This window comes from Melanaphis sacchari, unplaced genomic scaffold (assembly GCF_002803265.2).
Source record: "Melanaphis sacchari strain LSU unplaced genomic scaffold, SCAv2.0 Contig31_pilon_pilon, whole genome shotgun sequence".
Classification (NCBI taxonomy): domain Eukaryota; kingdom Metazoa; phylum Arthropoda; class Insecta; order Hemiptera; family Aphididae; genus Melanaphis; species Melanaphis sacchari.
Window position 1 is genome coordinate 2,625,114 of NW_020271193.1, and position 20,514 is coordinate 2,645,627.

General features: G+C 27.2%; 3 protein-coding genes across 4 annotated transcripts; 2 read left to right on the forward strand and 1 right to left on the reverse strand.

Moving 5' to 3' along the window:
- Window positions 1-2,171: 2,171 nt before the first annotated feature.
- LOC112596413 (coiled-coil domain-containing protein 50) lies at window positions 2,172-10,909 on the reverse strand. The gene is made up of 8 exons (XM_025342078.1): window positions 10,407-10,909; window positions 3,930-3,992; window positions 3,744-3,873; window positions 3,171-3,317; window positions 2,989-3,097; window positions 2,642-2,758; window positions 2,406-2,586; window positions 2,172-2,340 (listed from the first exon to the last, which is right to left on the reverse strand). Exons 1-8 carry the CDS (start codon window positions 10,558-10,560, stop codon window positions 2,189-2,191), a joined length of 1,053 nt encoding a protein of 350 aa, XP_025197863.1. The 5' UTR covers window positions 10,561-10,909; the 3' UTR covers window positions 2,172-2,188.
- Window positions 7,832-8,752, forward strand: LOC112596414 (39S ribosomal protein L10, mitochondrial). Its single transcript, XM_025342079.1, has one exon. It carries the CDS (start codon window positions 7,915-7,917, stop codon window positions 8,677-8,679), a length of 765 nt encoding a protein of 254 aa, XP_025197864.1. The 5' UTR covers window positions 7,832-7,914; the 3' UTR covers window positions 8,680-8,752.
- Window positions 10,910-12,298: 1,389 nt separating the features above from the next.
- Window positions 12,299-19,408, forward strand: LOC112596412 (coatomer subunit beta'). Of its 2 annotated transcripts, XR_003114776.1 has the most exons (13): window positions 12,299-12,610; window positions 12,706-12,864; window positions 13,572-13,764; window positions 13,909-14,256; window positions 14,319-14,481; window positions 14,565-15,255; window positions 15,332-15,670; window positions 15,926-16,160; window positions 16,236-16,600; window positions 16,670-16,784; window positions 18,405-18,541; window positions 18,797-18,903; window positions 19,302-19,408. XR_003114776.1 is itself a non-coding variant. In XM_025342076.1 (12 exons), exons 1-12 carry the CDS (start codon window positions 12,608-12,610, stop codon window positions 18,848-18,850), a joined length of 2,802 nt encoding a protein of 933 aa, XP_025197861.1. In that variant the 5' UTR covers window positions 12,299-12,607; the 3' UTR covers window positions 18,851-18,966. The 2 variants fall into 2 exon arrangements, 1 of the variants encoding a protein (XP_025197861.1); XM_025342076.1 differs by lacking the exon at window positions 19,302-19,408 and having other exon boundaries at window positions 18,797-18,966.
- Window positions 19,409-20,514: the final 1,106 nt, after the last annotated feature.

A 20,514-nucleotide genomic window follows, 5' to 3' on the forward strand; every position in this document is an offset into this window, starting at 1 on the left:
AAATAAAAAACATATTATTATCTTTATCTTTGCATATCTTTAAAATGCAAGTCAATTTTTTTGCCTTACAGCTATACCTAAAGTTCTACAGGACCAATTTTCATGTTTCTTATTAAAATGCAAGTGATTGATGTGTGAATAAGCCATCTAATGAGAAAAGTCAAAAAATGTATCGATGCATGTCCCTTATAGTGTACACTCACGTTTCCAACAACGCTATTCCTACGTCTACAGCAGTGCTACTGCTTTGTCATCTTAAATCATGAGCACAGGCTTTCTAATTTCTATGAATTCTCAAATTTGTTTGTTGAAATTCCTGGTGAAACATTTTCAATATAGTTGATATATTATGTAAGTTTGTAACTAATGTAAAGTATTATTAAAAATGAGTTAAATCACTTAATATTCTTAGTTACTTCTAAATACTAAACATATTGTATTATTCTAAATTAAGGTCTAAGTGTACTTATTTTTTATAATTTTTTCTTATTTTTACTACACATAAATGACAGCGAAAGAGTTCAGCTAGTATTTAAATATTTATATCAGCAGTTCCCAAAAGCTTAAAGCTTTTAAACTTTTTACTCACAAATATAAAAAATAATAAAGTACTCATAAAATGTGTGTATTATATTAAAAAATCAAAAACATTAGCTAAAACAATGAATTAAATTTTTATATTTAGTGAGGCTCTTATCCTAATATTAATATGCATAGACGATTAAAATGAATGAACGGTGCAATATTCAATCTAGAACTGCATTCAGCTTATTTGTGTTATTTATTTTTAATATAGATATGTAACAAAAAACCTATAGTGTATCCCTTGGACATGTCAAGCATGAATCATTTACCTCGAGTTGGGGGAAACATCCACGATGTGTACAAAAAGATAATAGTTGAATTCACTTACATAAAAATTCAATTGTACGTGTGTTAATCATTTAAACACCTAAAATTATATTCTAATTATTGATGTCCTTTGGTCGCATATGGGGAATAATATTAAGTGATCTCAAAACATAATCCAATAACACTACCACATCATTGATACATAATTAGTACCTTAGTAGTCATTTCCTGTGTTTAAAATTGTAATCTTTTAAACTCCTAACACATGGGTTAAAGTTTATTCCATCTAAAAGGTGAGAGATCTCACAAAATACCCTTAAAATAAATGTAATTACAATTATATTGTGACGGTGTTAAAGGACAAATTACTGATATAATATAATACACATAATATGTAACATTTATAACTTTTAACTAGCAAGATGGTTTTAGGCGCACAAATTACAAAAAATTACAAATTTTTAACGCTACTTAAAACTATTATCTCCCACACATTTTGTTTTGCATATATATAATCAGCATGACAGCATCAAAGTCACTATCATTTAAAAGTTTTTATCAAATATTTATAGACACCATGTTGCAACAGATTATTGAAAAATCAAGTTTTCCAGACTTGTAGTAAATTTCTAAAACCAAAGGGCGACAATTTTTTTAAACACTAGAATTCAGTATCTAAAAACAGACATTGAAAAACCCCCAAAAAATTAAAAGCCAAGTTACTAAAATAAATATTATGTAAAAAATTTGTTTGCTGAAATATTAAATATATCTAAGTATTAATTCATTTCTATCAGGGATGTATGAAAAGTTGACAAAATAACAAGCTGTAGAGCAGGTTAGATTAGAAGTTATATATATTCTACAGGTTATGCAATACATTATTATATAATAATACAAAAATTGTTTATTTTATTAGTATAATAACAATAAAAATAATAAAATGCTATACATACAATTTTCTTTTCATGTCATGACAATTACCAATAGATTAATGTAATTAGTTCCAAAATTACAATAAGAACAATATAAATAAAAAAATATACATTTTTTTTTTATATGAACCATAAGATGATAAAATAAAGAATGACAACAAGCAAAATATAAAAAATGAACTAAAAATACTCGTTATTTCAGTTTACACGAACTATTTAAAAATGTTCAGTTAGACAATGAACACAATTTTATAAATTGGTGGAATACCAGATTTTGATTAATAATAATTTTTAAGATAAAGTAAATTAACTAAATAAAGAATTTACTATAAATACATTCTCTGTTATGCCGAGAATCTAAAATATAGAAATATCACAATTTATATTTCCTCCACAAAACGTTACTTAAATACTTTGAAAAATGATGCAACACCATCAGTCTTTGACTTTTTTTTCTTATCTGTATGATTGCTACGTCGTTGTCCTTGAATTGGCATGTATGGAGGAACATCATCCAATGATGAAGATAGAGCTGATGAAGTAGTACTACTACCTAAAAAACGATTCATAATTATTTAAGTGAATAAATAAAAACTAATTAATATTTAATACACTTACAAGACATATCTTGTAATTCAGTTCTTCTTGAATTATAAGTCGGATCAATAGCAATAGCGATATTAGAAAGAGGTTCTTGAGTACTTGCTACAACTTCAGGGGATTCTTCCAACTGTTGTTGCTTTTTAAGTAATGCTTTTTGTTTTGCTTTTTCACGAGCTCTCCTCAATCGTGCTTTTTCCTAAAAAAATTTGTAGCTTAGTAAATTTTTAATACATTAAGGTTATACATCTTACTTTTTCTTGTAAAAGCTTAGCCAATTCACAGTCTTGTGTTTCAATAGCAATTAATCTATCTCTATCTTCAATTGACATGGGACGTCCTTCTTGTTCTTGTAATCGTTTGGCCAATTCCTTATATTTTATTATTAATAATTACTAATTTAACTAAATATTATATATAACTAAGCTAAAATATTAATTACATTGGAATCCTAGTGCTTAGGTCTTTAGAATTTGACGAGTGTAACTCTAGTCACGATTGTAAATATTAACGTGAACTAAAGACAACACCCGTTAAATGCTATGACTGTGGATCTAATAATTATTTAATAAAGTATGAACAACAAAAAGGCAATACTCACAGCATCCTTTTGTTCTTGAATTCGACGATTGACCTCTTCTTCATAATCAATGTCATGCAAAATGTCATCAATGTCAAACTCTGTATATTCATTGGACTCAACTGTATAACTTTATTAATTTATTAATATATATTTATTTAATTAAGACCATATTTAAAGCAGAAATTAGATACAATACATACCTTTTAGTAGATTCAGGTTGACGATGTTTTTTTAATATCCCAGGTCTACCTCCAGCTGAATTTGTCTTAATCCCAATGTCTTGTGTATACTTATTTTTTGTTAATTTTTCAGCCAATTCCATAGCAACTTTGAGATCTTTTTCTTCCCTAGAAAAGTATAAATAAAATAAGATAGTTTAATCATAATATAATAAGCTATTAAAAAAAAATAAGTTATTGTGCTAAAAGAACAACTTTATGAATGTAATAATATTACTGTAAAACTACCTTTTAATGGAATTACTCATACCAACTTTTTTTCCATTCTAAGAGTTTTAAGTAGATTAAACTACACGAAAATTTCATTAATTTTCATTGTAAAGGAATTTCTGTCTTACAGAAAATCTATTATAAAAAGACATTTTACTATACTATCAAAATTCTAATAAACCTAAATTTTATAGGTATTTATTTTTTTATTAATATTATTAAGAAAATTGCAAAAAACTTATACAGGAAGATAGCACAGATAAAGACTTAATTATAATGTTGGTGTTTAGAAATTATTTATCTATACTCTATACATGTACTCACTGTTCTTTGATGAATGCATTATACCGTTCTTCAGCTTCACGTATCTCACGTTCCTGTTCTTCTTTGGCTGTAGGTAAGTCTTGTCGAACGATAGCATTTCTTGAACGATTGCCACTGTAATGCTCGTCGACTGTAAAATAATAATAAATACATTAAGTGGAAATAATGAGCAACAAGTATACTGACCTTCCAACTTTTGTAAATGATACGCCAATGCGCCGTCCTCGTGGACCAACCATTCTTTACACACTAGAAAATAATAAAGCAGTTAAAATGAGAATTCAATGTAAAAAAAACATTTCATCATTAATAATAAAAATAATGATACAGCAAGGCCTACCTCCTACTCCACTTTATAGACACTACTATAGCATAAACAAACGACGATCTTATATACAACAAACAAAAAAAAAAGGTCTAAAATACATTCCATGAAATGAGTACCTGCAGAGAGAGACGAGCGCGTCAGCAATAGACTCTATTGTTGATTGTGAATAGACTGTGAGAAAATAATAACAAGAAAAAACGGTCCTATATGAGGTTCATTGTAATGGAAAGTCACAATGGTTTCACGCCTGGATGAATAGATGTGTGCGTGCGCGAGTATGAGTTGTATCAGGTTTACCAACCGGTTAATAAGTTAAATGTTTCTCTGTATATTTAAAATATTTTTATACAGTAAAAAATAATATTATTTACCTCTACTACCTTTATAAAGAAAACATTTTAAAAATAAAACAAAATTGTTCTGGCGGGAAAATGACAGGCGTTGAGCGACGTTATACACTTATACATAAAATAGCTACAATTTTCATCACAAATAATATAAAATAATAATAACAAATAATATTGTTCCAGCGCACGTATAAGTAACACATGGGTGCATACGCTGTATACTGACAAACTACCTGTTGCTCTGGGGTTGGCAGGTGGTTTTCGGCAATGGGGTGCGGCGGAGGCGGCGCTTTCTCCCTCTCCCTCGTGATGAAGAGTGAAAAAAATAAGTAGGATAAATTCCACGGGTTCGAAAAGTCGTGCGTATCCGAAAACAAAAATTTACTTTTATTCAGATGGGACACTACTCGTTATAAACAATTACGAAAACAAATTTCGCGATATAATAATTGCAATTTAATTATTATTCTGTCGTCATACATAAAACAATCAATCAGCTATACTAGAAACAATGACGATCAACAGACGAGCGGTGATTATTTCATGTTCAAGAAAACGCCTGCAGAGTAGGTGTATCAGTCGTTAAGCTGCTCGGAGGCCTGGACTACAACTGGAACTGTAGCCTGTAGAAGTCCGAGTCGTACACAATTGTATACCATGGAACATTAATCGAACCGTGCAACTACACCTACGACTATAGTCGTGCAGACAGCGGTCAAATATAATATTACATTATTTTTTTCAGCAACTGATCTCGCGCGAGTGATTAAATTTTACGATGAAAATTGTAAATATATTAAGTACTTACATGCACCACAACAAACGTTTTTAATATATGTACCTAATACTTGTGCACAATGCGTCACTACATGTAAATAAATTATTTTTACCTAATGTCCACCATTTACTTCCCATACATTCAACCCCACCGACCGAGCCATTTCCTGACGTACCAGCCACCTTAATTCCCTCTTTGCACAGCTCGTACACCGGTTGTGGCGCCCGACAGACAGACTATTCATCCTGCCACAACTACAACTACTTTCGTTTAGTTTTTTTTAATTATCCAAGGAGAGAAAATAAATAAAAGCAGAATTTGTTAGATGCAATCTCAATGTAAACTTATAGTAAATTATAATAATGTGAACAGAGTTTCCTAATAGCTGGTATTCTAGTTCAATTAATATTAATATTAATAGATATTTATTATCAATGGGTATCGAATACAATGTAATATTATATTATATATTTAAAGTTTAAAAATTCTTCAATCGAGATTGTTAATATACATATTTTTACCAAGTATAAATACATTGTTAAGAACCCCTTAGTTAGTAATAAGAATACACCATGTAAGCAATTTCGATGCGTATGCGACATCCGTCGCCAGCATATTTTCTTAAGTCAGTCGTTCATAAGCCGTAGTATTAACAAGACATTTGTCTTACAGTGTAAAATTTAAGGTTATTCATTAAATAAATTAATAAAAGTAATTTAACGACCAAAACTGTATTTGTGATTTCTTTCCTCGAGAAAACCCACTACCAAACAAACAACCGAACCAAAAACCAAATTGGAACGAGATATAACAACATAATGACCAGTAACATGACAAAATAAAAAATAGATCACATACAGCATTTCAGTTTTCAAATGGTAATAAAGGATAAACTATACCTAAATGACCTGAATACAAAAAATATATAATAAAAAGTATTAAAATACACGATACAGATATTATTATGACACTTATTCCTCCAACATAAATATGCAAAGCTCATATTATCACTTATTTGTAACTCGTATACAAAAATATAACCGGAATAAATGAATCGGAAATAACTACAATATACCTATGTAAAATTGTAAAATAGTTATCGAGACTTAAATATTATTTTCTATTTTTCTAGTACGTTATGAAGACAATTAATTTACTTTAAAGCACTTTCACGAAACCAATTATTCGCTTCAATGAGTGTCGTGGTAAATTAAACAAAAAATAAAATTCAACCACTAGTTAAATTAATTAAATTAAAATATTTTTTAAATGGATTGTGAAACATAAAAATGTGTATAATCTTAGTCTACCTTTATTTATACATAAAATGTAAAACTGATAAATTAAACATTTGAGTTAGTATACTATATTGATAAGCCATTAGCCAATTAGTTGTAAACAATATTAATAGGTTAATACTAGAAATTGTACATAATTTTATATGATACATTACATAAAACTATAACAAATATTTTGTTTCACGAATTTATACATAAATTGAATTAATAAGTATAAAGAAGCTAACTCAATAGTAGACAGTGGCATAAGATACCTCTTAGGTTTAAACCAGAATACATAATATATTTTATAGATTTATTATTGACTATTGTTATACCTCTATTATTGATTACAAAACATTAAGAAATTTAGGTATACATTATTAAAAAGCAATTAGATTGCTTAGATTCTCAAATAAAAATATATTTAGCATCGATAATAATTGTTAACTATAAGATGATGGTTAAAGATTTAATCAGTAACAAAAATATTACTTGGAATCCTAAATAAATAATACATTTTTTAAAATTATTATTTTGTCTTACAATGAAGGTAGGTAGTTGGTAGATATATAAAAAATTAATTTACATTTTTTAAAATCGATCAAATTATATACTTAATACATAAATAGAAACATATTATTTATTCATTATTTTAAATAATATTATCAATACTATACTTATATTTTTTTAGAATAGTAGTTATGGCAAAACATTAAAAATAAACTTACAGTTATGTTTAATATCCTTATTAACTGACCTCAGTCTATCAAGAGACAAATAAAAGTATACTTAATTGCAATTTATATACATAAATGACAATTTACTACGTTACATAAGTACTTGCGTCTTGCACCAATTACCAAGTCTATGATTAAATAATATGAAGTTAAATTTCTTAATTAATTACTCTCGAATTCCTGATGTTCTATTTTAATAATAACTGATTATAAATATAATTAAATGTACATCAATACGTAATAATGTCAAATTTTTTTTTTTTAAATAACAAATTATTCTTTTAAATGATAATTAATATTCTTTTTTACTGTTTATATACTATAATATACTAATATTATTATTATATTAGTTATAAATGTATTAAACTATTTTTTTATAGTATAAACTTTAATTAACAAGACACGCCCAAATACAATATTTTAAAGCATAATATTATAATATATGGCTACACTGCTTTTGAGATTGATAATAATGAAAACAAATTGAGGTTATCGTTCCAAATTAAGTTTAGTAAGATTTATGATATTATTATTTATTATTTAATTATTTAAAAAAAAATTTAAGTTATAATAGTTATATTATACATTACAATAACATTTATTAAGTTGTAATTCACTATTTTTTGTTTTGTGCTAATAAATATACCTAGAAACTTTTAATTTTTAATCAAATACAGTTAACTATAATAATTAGGAACATCATGTTAAACAGTTCAAGTAAAGCTATTTGTAGCCGAGGATTTATACCAAATATCATCAGTGTTCGATACAGAAGAGTCAACGTACAGAAACCCAGAAAACCAGATCACTACCGTGCAGTCATTGAAACAATATCAATTCCTAAATATCCATGGCCAAAACCATCAGATATGCCATGGAGTGAAAGATGCCCTAAACCATTCAGTAAAGCATTTAAACAAATCGAAAATAATCCATATGAAAATATTTTAGCTAAAGAACTTAGAGAATTATTTGAACAGAGTGCAATGGTTGCAATATTTCATAAAAATCCAGTTAAAGGAGAAATTGACTTCAAAACTAAAAAAACTTTTAAAATGGCTGGTATGGAACACGTTGTGTATGGTAAAAGCACTTTAAATCTAGCCTTAGCAGACACAAATTATGCTGCAGTGTTAGATTTATTTCAATCACACAGTTCAATAGTATTCAGTAGCACATCACAGGTACCTAAATTATTAAAAATTACGAAAAAGATGCCTCATTTAATTTTATTAGCAACCATAATTGATGGAAAATTGTTAAGCAAAAACCAAACTATAGAATATGGAAACCTGGTAAATATTGATAACGCCAGAGCAGCACTGATTGGTGTAATACAACAAGTAAACAATAGGTGCTTGCAGACTATAGGACAAACACAGTTGACAATGGTTCGATATTTGGAACAATATGGAAAGTCATTAGATATTAATACAGAAAAAAAGTCCACAGAAGAATCAGACTAACTTTAAATGTCAAAATAAACTTTATAAGAAGCATTTTGTTGTTTATACTATAACATAAATTTTATGAACAATTTATCTGATTTATATTCAATAAAATATTTGTAGAAAATGAAGGCTTATGTTTATTTTATAACTTAAGTGATAGACTAATAATTTAGTATATTTATTGTTAGAAACAAATTATGTTTGATTTAAGGTGTTAATGGATTTACTAAAAATTAAAAAATATTTTATAGAGCATATTATGTATATAATAATAAAAAATACTTTATGTTAAAACATTATAAAAATAATAATTTTATTTGAAGATAATTTTGAAATAAAAATTTATTTTTCAACATAGTTCTTAGTAATTAAAACGTTTTGAGATGTGACAAATTTATAATAACATACTATAAAACAAAATATGTGTAACAATATTTTTTGGAAAACAACATTCTGATGTCATATATTGAGTAGTTAAAATAACTGAACAAAAAACTTAAAAATAAGACAGTTTAATATTCATTAAATCAGACACCTTGCCACCTTAAGTAGTATTATTTATATGCCTGATTATGCAATCAATTACCTACTAAGTATTAAATGAATCAATAGTGAGCTAATTTTCCTTTGTACATTTAATATCTCATTTAATTTTAGTGAACTATTGAAATAATATAGAAATCAGATGTTCTAGTAAATGTTAATAATCCAATTTAAAAAAGAAAGTATTTATAATATGAAGAATTTTCCTCCTTTATAAACTTCTCAATTCTGATCACATCAAAAAATTCATTTTATTTATTATGTAATAATTAAATAAAATATATAAATATATATATTTTAATAAGATAAATAATTTTGATAATTAGGTATTTTTTAAATAAATTTTATTTTTTACATGGCAATAAATTGTTTTAGTAAATACCTTATTATGTTATGAACCAATAAGGATAGGGGAACTGCATTGAAAGTGCTTCTCTATATTTTGTACATAATATTAAGTAGGCTCTTATTACCTAAATATAAAACTAGACAATTTTTATTATATTTGTAATCAATAAATGGCTTACAAAACAACAACTAAATTATGCTTTTTTTTAAATATAATTGATTTAAAATAGCTATAAAATAAATACTACAAATATATACGTTTCTTGAAAAGATAAAAATATAAAACAGATAGTAATCACGGGAACTCAAAAATCAAAATATATTCAATTTGAAAATTTAAAAAAAATTATTAAACAAATTAGATTTACTGACAACTGATCCTACTACTTCTTGTGACACTAAAAAATACCAATACAATTGAATCACTAAATGTGACCAGAAATACACCAAAACCATATAGGATGCAGTTACAGTGAAAAAAAATTTTGTGTGATTGAAGCAAAATGAAATTATGCTCCTGCCCATACTTAACATGACCCAGCACTATGCAATCATGCAGAAGTATTACAACACCCCGGGCTAATAGAACACCACAACACTGAAGTGAAAGTAACCCAAAACACAACAACCACTTTCTTTCTCTAACGAATTTAGGATATTTACAGGGTTACATACATAAAAGAAGACGGAGATCTTTGGCCTACATTTCGGGTGTATGAATAAACAAACTACGATATGTTTATAAACATTTATAACTAACAAGTACAAATAAATTCATCGTTCCGCTCAAAATCTCTATTACGTAAATAACAATAACAATAATAATAATAATAATAATAATAGTATAGTACCAGAGTTGACCTTTCCGGGTTTGGGCAACGTGTCGCTGGTGGCCTTCTTCCTAACGTTGTCCCCCATGGATCCAACGCCGCCAAATCCAAACTGACAATGCATAGCCGGACGACGCTCAGCGTCGCAGCACGGTACAATGTTCTCTGATGGCATCGGAAACCATTTTCTGTCGTTGTCTATGGCTACACACGCACAAACACCAGTGGGCAACGGTTGTCGCGAGAGACTGAGGCAGTCGCGACCGTCGGCGGACGAACGCTCTGTCGACGACACGCTCTTTGTCGCTGTTGCTCCGTCAGTGACGAATGGTTAATGGTGATACTGGCCGTCTACCGTCGTAGTACCAGACTGTGACGCGCCACCGACACCTCCTAACAAGTTCTCCTCCTTGAGGTCAGTTTATAAACATCAACAACGCACTGTACGTATTACCTACTACATCCTACCAAGTAGTAAGTACTAAACTACTAACTGGAGTGTAGTGTGTGGCGAGCATCAGATGGTGAGCGACGTTGACGGTCGGCATGAAACACGAAACCGTAATGTAACACATTATTAGTCATCAATTGATCAATATAATTATGTATACCCAACCCATATAAATATTTTTCGTGTGATATTATTTTAAAAGTATTGTCGAATATTTGACGAATAGTCAATAGACCATTAAATTATAAGTCTATAGCAATCGCTTTATAGGTCTATGATTCCATAATATTATTATCCCATAGACGTATTATATTACCAGAATATATTATGTCTGTTAAATGTTAATGAAACATTTATAGGTATGTTAGCGACCGCGATGTATAGTTTGTTATAGTTCCTCTTACCTATATAATACTAAGTACTATGTTGTCAATAGCCGCTACTATAAGAAAACAATCAACGGGCAACCATTATAAATCTACATAATTTAACGAAAAATGAATTTATCATAGTCCATACATCGTAATAAATAATAATAAGCAATAGTCGAATAACCACCAATAGGTAAACATTATATTTGTTGACGAAACCTGTTGCTGTTGCACGCCGTAGGCTTCTCATTCATGATTCATCACTCATCAGCTTCCAAAATTTGGTACAAATTACTATTGGAACAAATTTCTTGTGGAAAAAGTGGTTATTGGGAGAAATATTGTTTTGAACAAATGGAAGATATTTGATGGAAACAAGTAGTGCATTGGAATAAATTTAATTTGAAATATAACTTGATAAAACAGTCTGCATTATATTTTTATTTTATACAAAAGTTGAATTAAATAGGTATTTACACTTGTGTTATGTGATTTGGCTTAAAAAGTAATTATTGTGTTATTCTGGTGTATAACACATTTTGAAACTATGTCTCACAAAACCATTATTATTTATAACCAAAGGTCTATGTTTATAATAATTATAACATACTTTACCAAAAATACATAAATCTACGAAATATTTATCCCTTCAAATTTTTGTTCCGAAAAACAGTGAACCTGTTGGCTATTACCTAACAGTTAGAAAATAGTAACACCATAGTAGTAGTAGTTTAAATGTTTTAATAATGATTTATTTTCTTTGTCGTTAAAATTTATTATTTAAAATTTGTATGGATTTGAAACGTAATGATTTACTCTATCAATGAAAATATATTCAACACCTACTAAAGAACAAGAGCAGAAACATAGTAGTTCCCTGATTTTGTTATTATTTTTTATTTAAACTCAACATTTCAATTTAAATGCTTAAGTTTGAAATCTAAAAAATATTTCTTTACTGTGACAAGATTTATAAATAGGTATTTTCTAGAACAAACGTATAATATGAATATTATTTAAATTTGAAAAATGTGTCTATATAGTATAAAATTTTGTAGAAATAATAGGTAGTGTTCCAGAGTGATGTGATGTGCAGCATTTGATCGGTATTTGGATCATATACATACAGTGTTTATGATTTAAGTTTTGGCACGACTGTTTGTGTACACGTCCGTCATCATCGGTCGACGTTGATAATGATACTGATAAGACCGATGTACTTGCTGCCGACGACAACATTCTACATCCATACATACTCGTTACACGAATACAGAATACATATAATTAATAATAATTTTAATATTTTGAACCCGTACATGTCATTCCTTGAACCATCAAATAATTCACACGAATACTCGACACAGTGGATATTCTGAGGCTTTAATCGTAAAACCTTAAAAATGGTGAGTGTGCCTATTATAACTGCCTGAGATATGACTACATCATATTATATAAGACTTATCTAGAGTGTTGTGTTTATTCGTTTGGAATTTTCCAGCCTTTGCGTTTAGACATCAAGCGTAAGTTGACTGCTCGGTCAGATCGTGTGAAGTGTGTCGACCTTCATCCGAAAGAACCATGGATGTTGGCATCTTTATACAACGGCACTGTTCATATATGGAACCATGAAACAGCTATACTCATTAAATCATATGAAGTAAACATACACATTATTAATTAAATTATATTTATCATAATACTTTTGTAATATTTTAATATTTGCCATCAATAATAAGGTTATTTCTATATTAAATGAAAATTCTTAGTTCTGAGATTTACAATTGATGTCTTGAAATGGAGCACGTCTATGTATTATAACTTAAAATTAATTTTCTCATACATATATTTATGATTAAATTGCATTTATAACTTTTAGTTAAATATTGTAAATTAATATGGAGATCCTATCATACAAATTTGACAAAAACAAATTAATATTTGATAATTATAATTAAATATTAAAACATTTCCTAGTTATTAATTACAGTTTATATTTATTTTGTAACTATTTTTATTTACATAATTAGTCATTACATTTTAAACTCTTATATTAATAAAAAGTTATTAATTTATAATTTTGATTTATTTTTTTTAGTAATAATTAATATTTTAAATTAGAGAATCAATTTTAGATAACTAAAAGCTAATTAATTATTTTTTATAAATTTTAAAAATTTACTTTGTATAAAATGTACTACTTTATTAAAGTGAAATATTTTATATTTACTTTTGTAGTTGTTACGTAGATATAGAAATAGATATTTGTATGGCCTATATTTAGTGTGAATATATCTTTTATGTTTATACATGTGTATGTATAAATGTAGATGTTAAATTGTTGATATTCATAATATTTTATATTAGGTATGTGAACTACCTGTAAGAGCAGCTAGATTTGTTGCTCGAAAAAATTGGATTGTTACTGGTTCAGATGACATGCAATTGCGTGTTATCAACTATAATACTTTGGAGCGTGTTCATCAACTAGATGCGCATTCTGATTATTTACGAAGTATTGCAGTTCATCCTTCACAACCTTTTATACTTACAAGTAGTGGTATGTATTAAATGTTTGATATACTCTGTATGGATGAACTGATTTGTTCTCCTTAATAGTCTATTAAGCTAACAAAGAAAAATACATACTACCTATTATGTACAAAGAAAATTGTTTTACATTTACAATTTGTATGGTTTATAGATGACATGTTGATAAAACTTTGGAATTGGGAAAAACAATGGGCATGTCAACAAGTTTTTGAGGGACATACACATTATGTGATGCAAATTATGATAAATCCCAAAGATAATAATACTTTTGCTAGTGCTTCGTTAGATCGAACTGTTAAAGTATGGCAACTTGGTTCTTCAACACCAAATTTTACGTTGGAAGGACATGAAAAAGGAGTGAATTGTGTTGACTATTATCATGCTGGAGATAAGCCTTATTTAATATCGGGTGCTGATGACAGACTTGTTAAGATTTGGGATTACCAAAACAAAACATGTGTTCAGACATTAGAAGGCCATGCTCAAAATATTTCTGCTGGTAATAAAATTCTATTGACTGTTTATCAAATTATTCTAATTCAAAAATATTTGTTTTTTCAGTTTGTTTCCATCCAGAACTTCCAATTGTTTTAACTGGTTCAGAAGATGGTACAGTCAGAATTTGGCATTCTGGTACTTATCGATTAGAATCATCATTAAATTATGGATTAGAACGTGTATGGACAATCTGTTGCTTACGAGGATCTAATAATGTGGCTTTAGGGTAAGAATATAGTTTATTATTTTAACTTATAAATTCTATTGTAAATTTAACTCAAAATGGTAATTATAATTTATGATTTTTAGTTATGATGAAGGTAGTATAATGGTTAAAGTTGGTCGTGAAGAGCCAGCTATGTCAATGGATGTTCATGGTGGTAAAATTGTTTGGGCACGTCATAGTGAAATTCAACAAGCTAATCTTAAAGCAATGCTTCAAGTAGAAGGAACTGAAATCAAGGATGGAGAACGTTTATCCATACAAGTTAAAGATATGGGTAGCTGTGAAATTTATCCACAGTCAATATCTCATAATCCAAATGGTAGATTTTTAGTAGTATGTGGTGATGGCGAGTATATTATATACACATCCATGGCTTTACGTAACAAAGCATTTGGCTCTGCTCAAGATTTTGTATGGTCTTCTGACTCTGAATATGCAATAAGAGAAAATTCTTCTACAATCAAAGTCTTTAAGAATTTTAAAGAAAAAAAATCTTTTAAACCAGAAGGTGGAGCCGATGGTATTTTTGGAGGTTATTTGTTAGGTGTGAAATCTGTTACTGGTTTGGCTCTATATGATTGGGAAAATGGTAACTTAGTACGAAGAATTGAAACTCAACCTAAACATGTATTTTGGTCAGAATCTGGAGAATTAGTGTGTCTTGCTACTGATGAAGCATACTTTATATTACGTTTTGACGTTAATGTACTTAGTGCTGCAAGAGCATCCAATTATGAAGCTGCTAGTCCTGATGGACTTGAAGATGCCTTTGAAGTAAGTTAAAAAAAAGATTTAAATCTTAAATATAGTTAAATTATTTATTTTTTATTGACCATAAATTACATTTTAGATTTTAGGAGAAGTTCAGGAAGTTGTAAAAACTGGTCTATGGGTTGGTGATTGCTTTATTTATACCAATGGAGTAAATCGTATCAACTATTATGTTGGTGGAGAAATTGTTACCGTGTCTCATCTTGATCGTACAATGTATCTCTTAGGATACGTTGCTAAAGAAAATCGACTCTACTTGGGTGATAAAGAACTTAACATTGTTTCTTATAGCCTTCTTTTATCTGTATTGGAATACCAAACTGCAGTCATGAGGAAAGATTTTGAAATTGCTGATCGTATATTACCTTCAGTGCCATCTCAATATAGGACCCGAGTGGCTCATTTCTTAGAAAAGCAGGTATTTAACAAATAATTACTCTTGGTTCTTATAAACATAAAAATATTAAAGTTAATTATTGTTATTTCATTATTTAACCATAAATGAGTAATATTAAGTTACTTAGCAATGTAAAAGAATAATCAAATAACTTTATCTATGTCATAACCCGAACTACTTAAGTAAACTATATTATCCTAAAACAGTTTTTATTATTCTATTACATGTGTTTGTGTATTAACTCAACTATAATTATGTAATTATAATATTTCACAGGGTTATAAGAAACAAGCATTATCAGTATCAACGGATGTTGAGCATAAATTTGAATTGGCAATCCAATTACAAGACTTAGCTAAAGCGCATTTACTTGCAAAGGAAGCATCTAGTCCTCAAAAATGGAGACAACTCTCTGAATTAGCTACCGCACAAGCTGATCTTGAATTAGCCCAAGAATGTCTCCATCAGGCTCAAGATTATGGTGGATTACTTTTGTTAGCTACATCTTCTGGTATGTATTAGAATTAACTATCCTTATATTATACTAATTATATTAATTTTAATATAAATTAATTTACTCATCTAGGAAATAGTGAAATGGTAAAAAAATTAGCTGAAAGTACTAACTCAAATGGCAAAAATAATATATCATTTCTGTCTTATTTACTATTGGGCGATTTAGACAAATGTTTACAATTATTAATAGAAACTGATAGGTTACCAGAAGCAGCATTTTTTGCTCGATCATATTTACCAAGTAAAATGTCATATGTTGTTGGACTATGGAAAGATTCATTAAGCAAGACTAATTTAAAAGCTAGTGAGTCATTAGCGAATCCAGATGAATATGAAAACTTATTCCCTCACTACCAAGAATCTTTAAAAACAGAAGTTTATTTACAAGCTGAAAGGAAAAGACAATTGCCAGCTGCTGCTTATGCTAACACTCCAGTAAGTTAATTAACTATTAGCATCATTTATTCTTTACTTTCTTTACTACATGCCTACATTTATTTTCAGTTGAATCACGAAAGAAACTGTTTAGAAGAAATGAAAGCAGCTGAAACTAAAGAACCAAGTTTTAGTTTAAATGAACAAATTGCTAACATCAAAGCCGAAGTTTTACAAGCCAGTTGTATGTAAACAGTTATTTGTTTAGTTTTTAATATTACTCAATGATTAGAAAAAAAATAATTATCTCATTATACTACAATGAACTAATAAATATCAAATATCAAAATATAATTAAAGGAGAAAAGTTCTATTTTAAACATAGAATTAATTTTGTATTGGCTTTAATTTAAGTGTGAATTGTTGTATTATTGAGCTTATAGATAAGAATATTATCTGTATTTGTTAGTTGGGTTTTTTAAGATATTCAATTTTTGAGCAAGTTATTGACAGATAAAATTATTTCAGTAATATTAGAATTCTTCTATAAGTTATAATTTGCTTAAAAATTACAATACTGTAAGATACTAGTGTACGAATCTAGGTTATTTTCTTAATTTTAAGTTTAATAATAGATCAATTCATTTTAATATTAAAGCTGAGTAACACGATTTTGTTATGTTGTAGCATTGATTATAAATATTAATAATCTATAGTGTTTATTATCAATGGTTGTAGGTTTTTAAGTTTATGATAACACATTTCCGAGAGTTTTATCTTCTAAATTATAAATATCAAAAAATAAACCATGGAACTTGCTCTGTTATATATACATTATTTAGGTTAAGACTGAACCACAATTGTGTTAGCTAGCTGAGCCACTTGATTCAGTCAAATCCTCTAGATCAGTTCCTGAACTATACATTTATTATATATTTGGTTGAAACTCATTAAAAACAAATCATATTATTTTTAAGTTTGTAAATGCCACACTTTGTGTGTTCTTGGGTACTGTTGTTTCCACATCTTACTATACTGCTTTGTGTTAAAATTGAGTGAGATCTGTTTTACCAGACTCACCAAAATATTAGTATGAATAAGCCCTAGGTGATGTCTAACTCTATTTTATGTCAAAATTATTGGTGGTTCAGTTATACACAACTGTTATGTTGTAGTAGGAGCTCTTTTTGGGTGTAACTTGTACACAAACAGTTTATTCTTAACTTAAATAATGTAAAGTAAGTTTTAAATTTACCTTGCTATTGAGTAGATCACTGATGAATTTACTGTATTTCAAATCAATGATAAATTATTATATTTACTAAAAAAATGCTACGTAGAACTTTGGTCTAATATAAATAACCATCAATGTTTAAAATCTAAAATTATTTCTGTTAGAAGTTAAAAAAAAATTCTGAATTTAGTATTTCCATTAATAGCTCAACATTTTAATTTGTTAATTAATTACAAAGAAATAATAAAATTTTAACTAAATTATGTTAATCATTTTCAGAAAATTAATAAAATACATTTTTCAAAAGTACTAATATTTGAAATTTATTATTTTACATTAGCTTATGTTTAACTTTGATATATATCCTGTTCAATAATAAAGTAAATGCCATTGAAAAATGACAAGATATATCTCTTGTTTAGAAACTAAAATAAACCTTTATAATACATTTAAAAAGCTTGCATAGTTATGCATGTGTTAACTATATATTTTTATCAGTGATAGCCGATAGGTAATTGTATTATTGATTCATTGACATTAAATTGTTTGCTTTGAAGTGAAATGCTCATACATTATGTAGTCTTAAATTATTATATCACATAAACATTTGTAATTATTTTGAATATTTAGATGTAGAGAAGAAACAAGAGGATGTAATTTTACCGCCGCCATTAATTCCTACAAAAATTGTGGATGATTTTGAAGATGTAGATAAAGAATTAGAAGAAGAGCTAGAAAATATGAACTTGGATGATATAGGATCAACGGTAACAAACTAAATCTTATCTAATTTATAAATAGTTAATTTGATTTAACAAAATGTTAGGTTAATTCATGATCATAAATCATATTTTTTTTATTACTTTTTTTAAAGATATGTTGTCATTATTATATTCTAAGGTTTTAATTAAAATCTTAATCTGACATTATTTTTTACACCTCTATTAATTGTAAAAGTATAATTTTCATAACTGAGTATCAAAATAAAATATTATTAAATTATTTTGTTTTTATATTTTTAGGGCATTAATATTGATGCTGAATTATCTGATGATGATGATGACGATTATGCTTGAATAAAGAAATATATAATATAATTTATTTGTAATATTCTTGGATATTTTGTTTGGTAAGTATAAGCCTCAATAAATTAATGATGTAATGGCTTTTAATTGTAAAAATACTACTATATATAAAATTAAAATTATATTACTATCTTTATTTTTATTATATTCTAATTTATGATTTATTTTTACTCACAAATATGTTGTCCCTTCATTCCATTTGTTGTATTAGTGTTATTAATTTAATAATAGTAATATTAAATTAAGGTTTAAAATTATAATAAACCAAACATAATTTCTTCTATTTTAATTATTATTTTTTGTTTTAATGAATAAAATAATTCTAAAACAGCATATTAGTTAGTTATATTAAATATTACTTATCTTTTTTGCATTTTTTTGAACTAAATTGTATTTTATAAATATTATATATTTAGTACCAGTTTATTATTTGGAATTTCAGGTCAATGCATTTAATTTCTTGTACAGTATTAAGTCTCAAAATTGTTGACACCAAGAATATTTAATGAAAAATATTGTGTATCTCTAACTTAGTATAGTATAAATAAGTGTTTACTATTTTATATTATATAATTATACTGTTACATACTTACTATAACTGTGTGTTCAAAGTGTGAAAATATATTTCAATATTTGTTTTTATTTTACATATTTTTATTATATAATATATAGTCTTATATGAAAAAATTAGTTTGAATTTATCAAAATATAGTCATTTAAATATTTAATTGTTATTAAATGTATGAAATTCAAAAAAATTATCTTAAACCTTACTTCCCAACAATGTTCTGTAAAAACTTAAATTTTTATTATCCAAACTCACAAAAATAGATAAAAAGAAATCCAATTTTATATATCAATATTTTAGTTTATTTGGTTTGGTTTATTGTCTGTTTTTTTCAAACCAAATAATACTTGTTATCTAGGCCGACTGTGTATAGAATCACTGATTAAATAAAATAAATAAATAAAAATATAATAATATAATAATGAATAAATAAATTACTTAATCTGTGATAATAGTATATTATGTTTATGTATAATAGTTTTTATTATTTATTTTATCAGTTATAATAAGTCAGTATCGTTTCATTCTCAAGTTTCTTTAATGATAAATCATTTCGTGGGAAAAAGAAACATATAATTTCGCTAAAAATAGATTAATGTTGTATTACGTATTATACATTCATATTATCAGATATACTATCTATATAGTTTATAGGTTCTATGGTGTCGACTATAGTACAATTATTATAAATAAGTAAAGAATATTATTTTTAAATTCATTTAACTTTAAGATTCTTTATAATATTGTGGGTACTAGTTTATTACCAGCCAAATCCGTTATCAAAATATGTCATGATAATCAAAGTAATTAGTTTTCCTTGTGTTTCTGTTTAAAGTTTAAACTGGTCAGTGATTAATAATTTTAAAAAATGAGTGCTAAACTGAATCGTCGAGTCAAAGGGGGCGCAGATAAAGCTCGACTGAAACGGAATGCTGATTTAAAAGCTGCTGCAAAAAACCCAAAAAAACTAAAATTATGTTTTCCATTCACATCAAATAATATTTTAGTACAATCGGTAAGTATTATTAATTACACATACATTTATTTTTATTAAAACTAATCATTTTATGTATTGTACATTTGTACA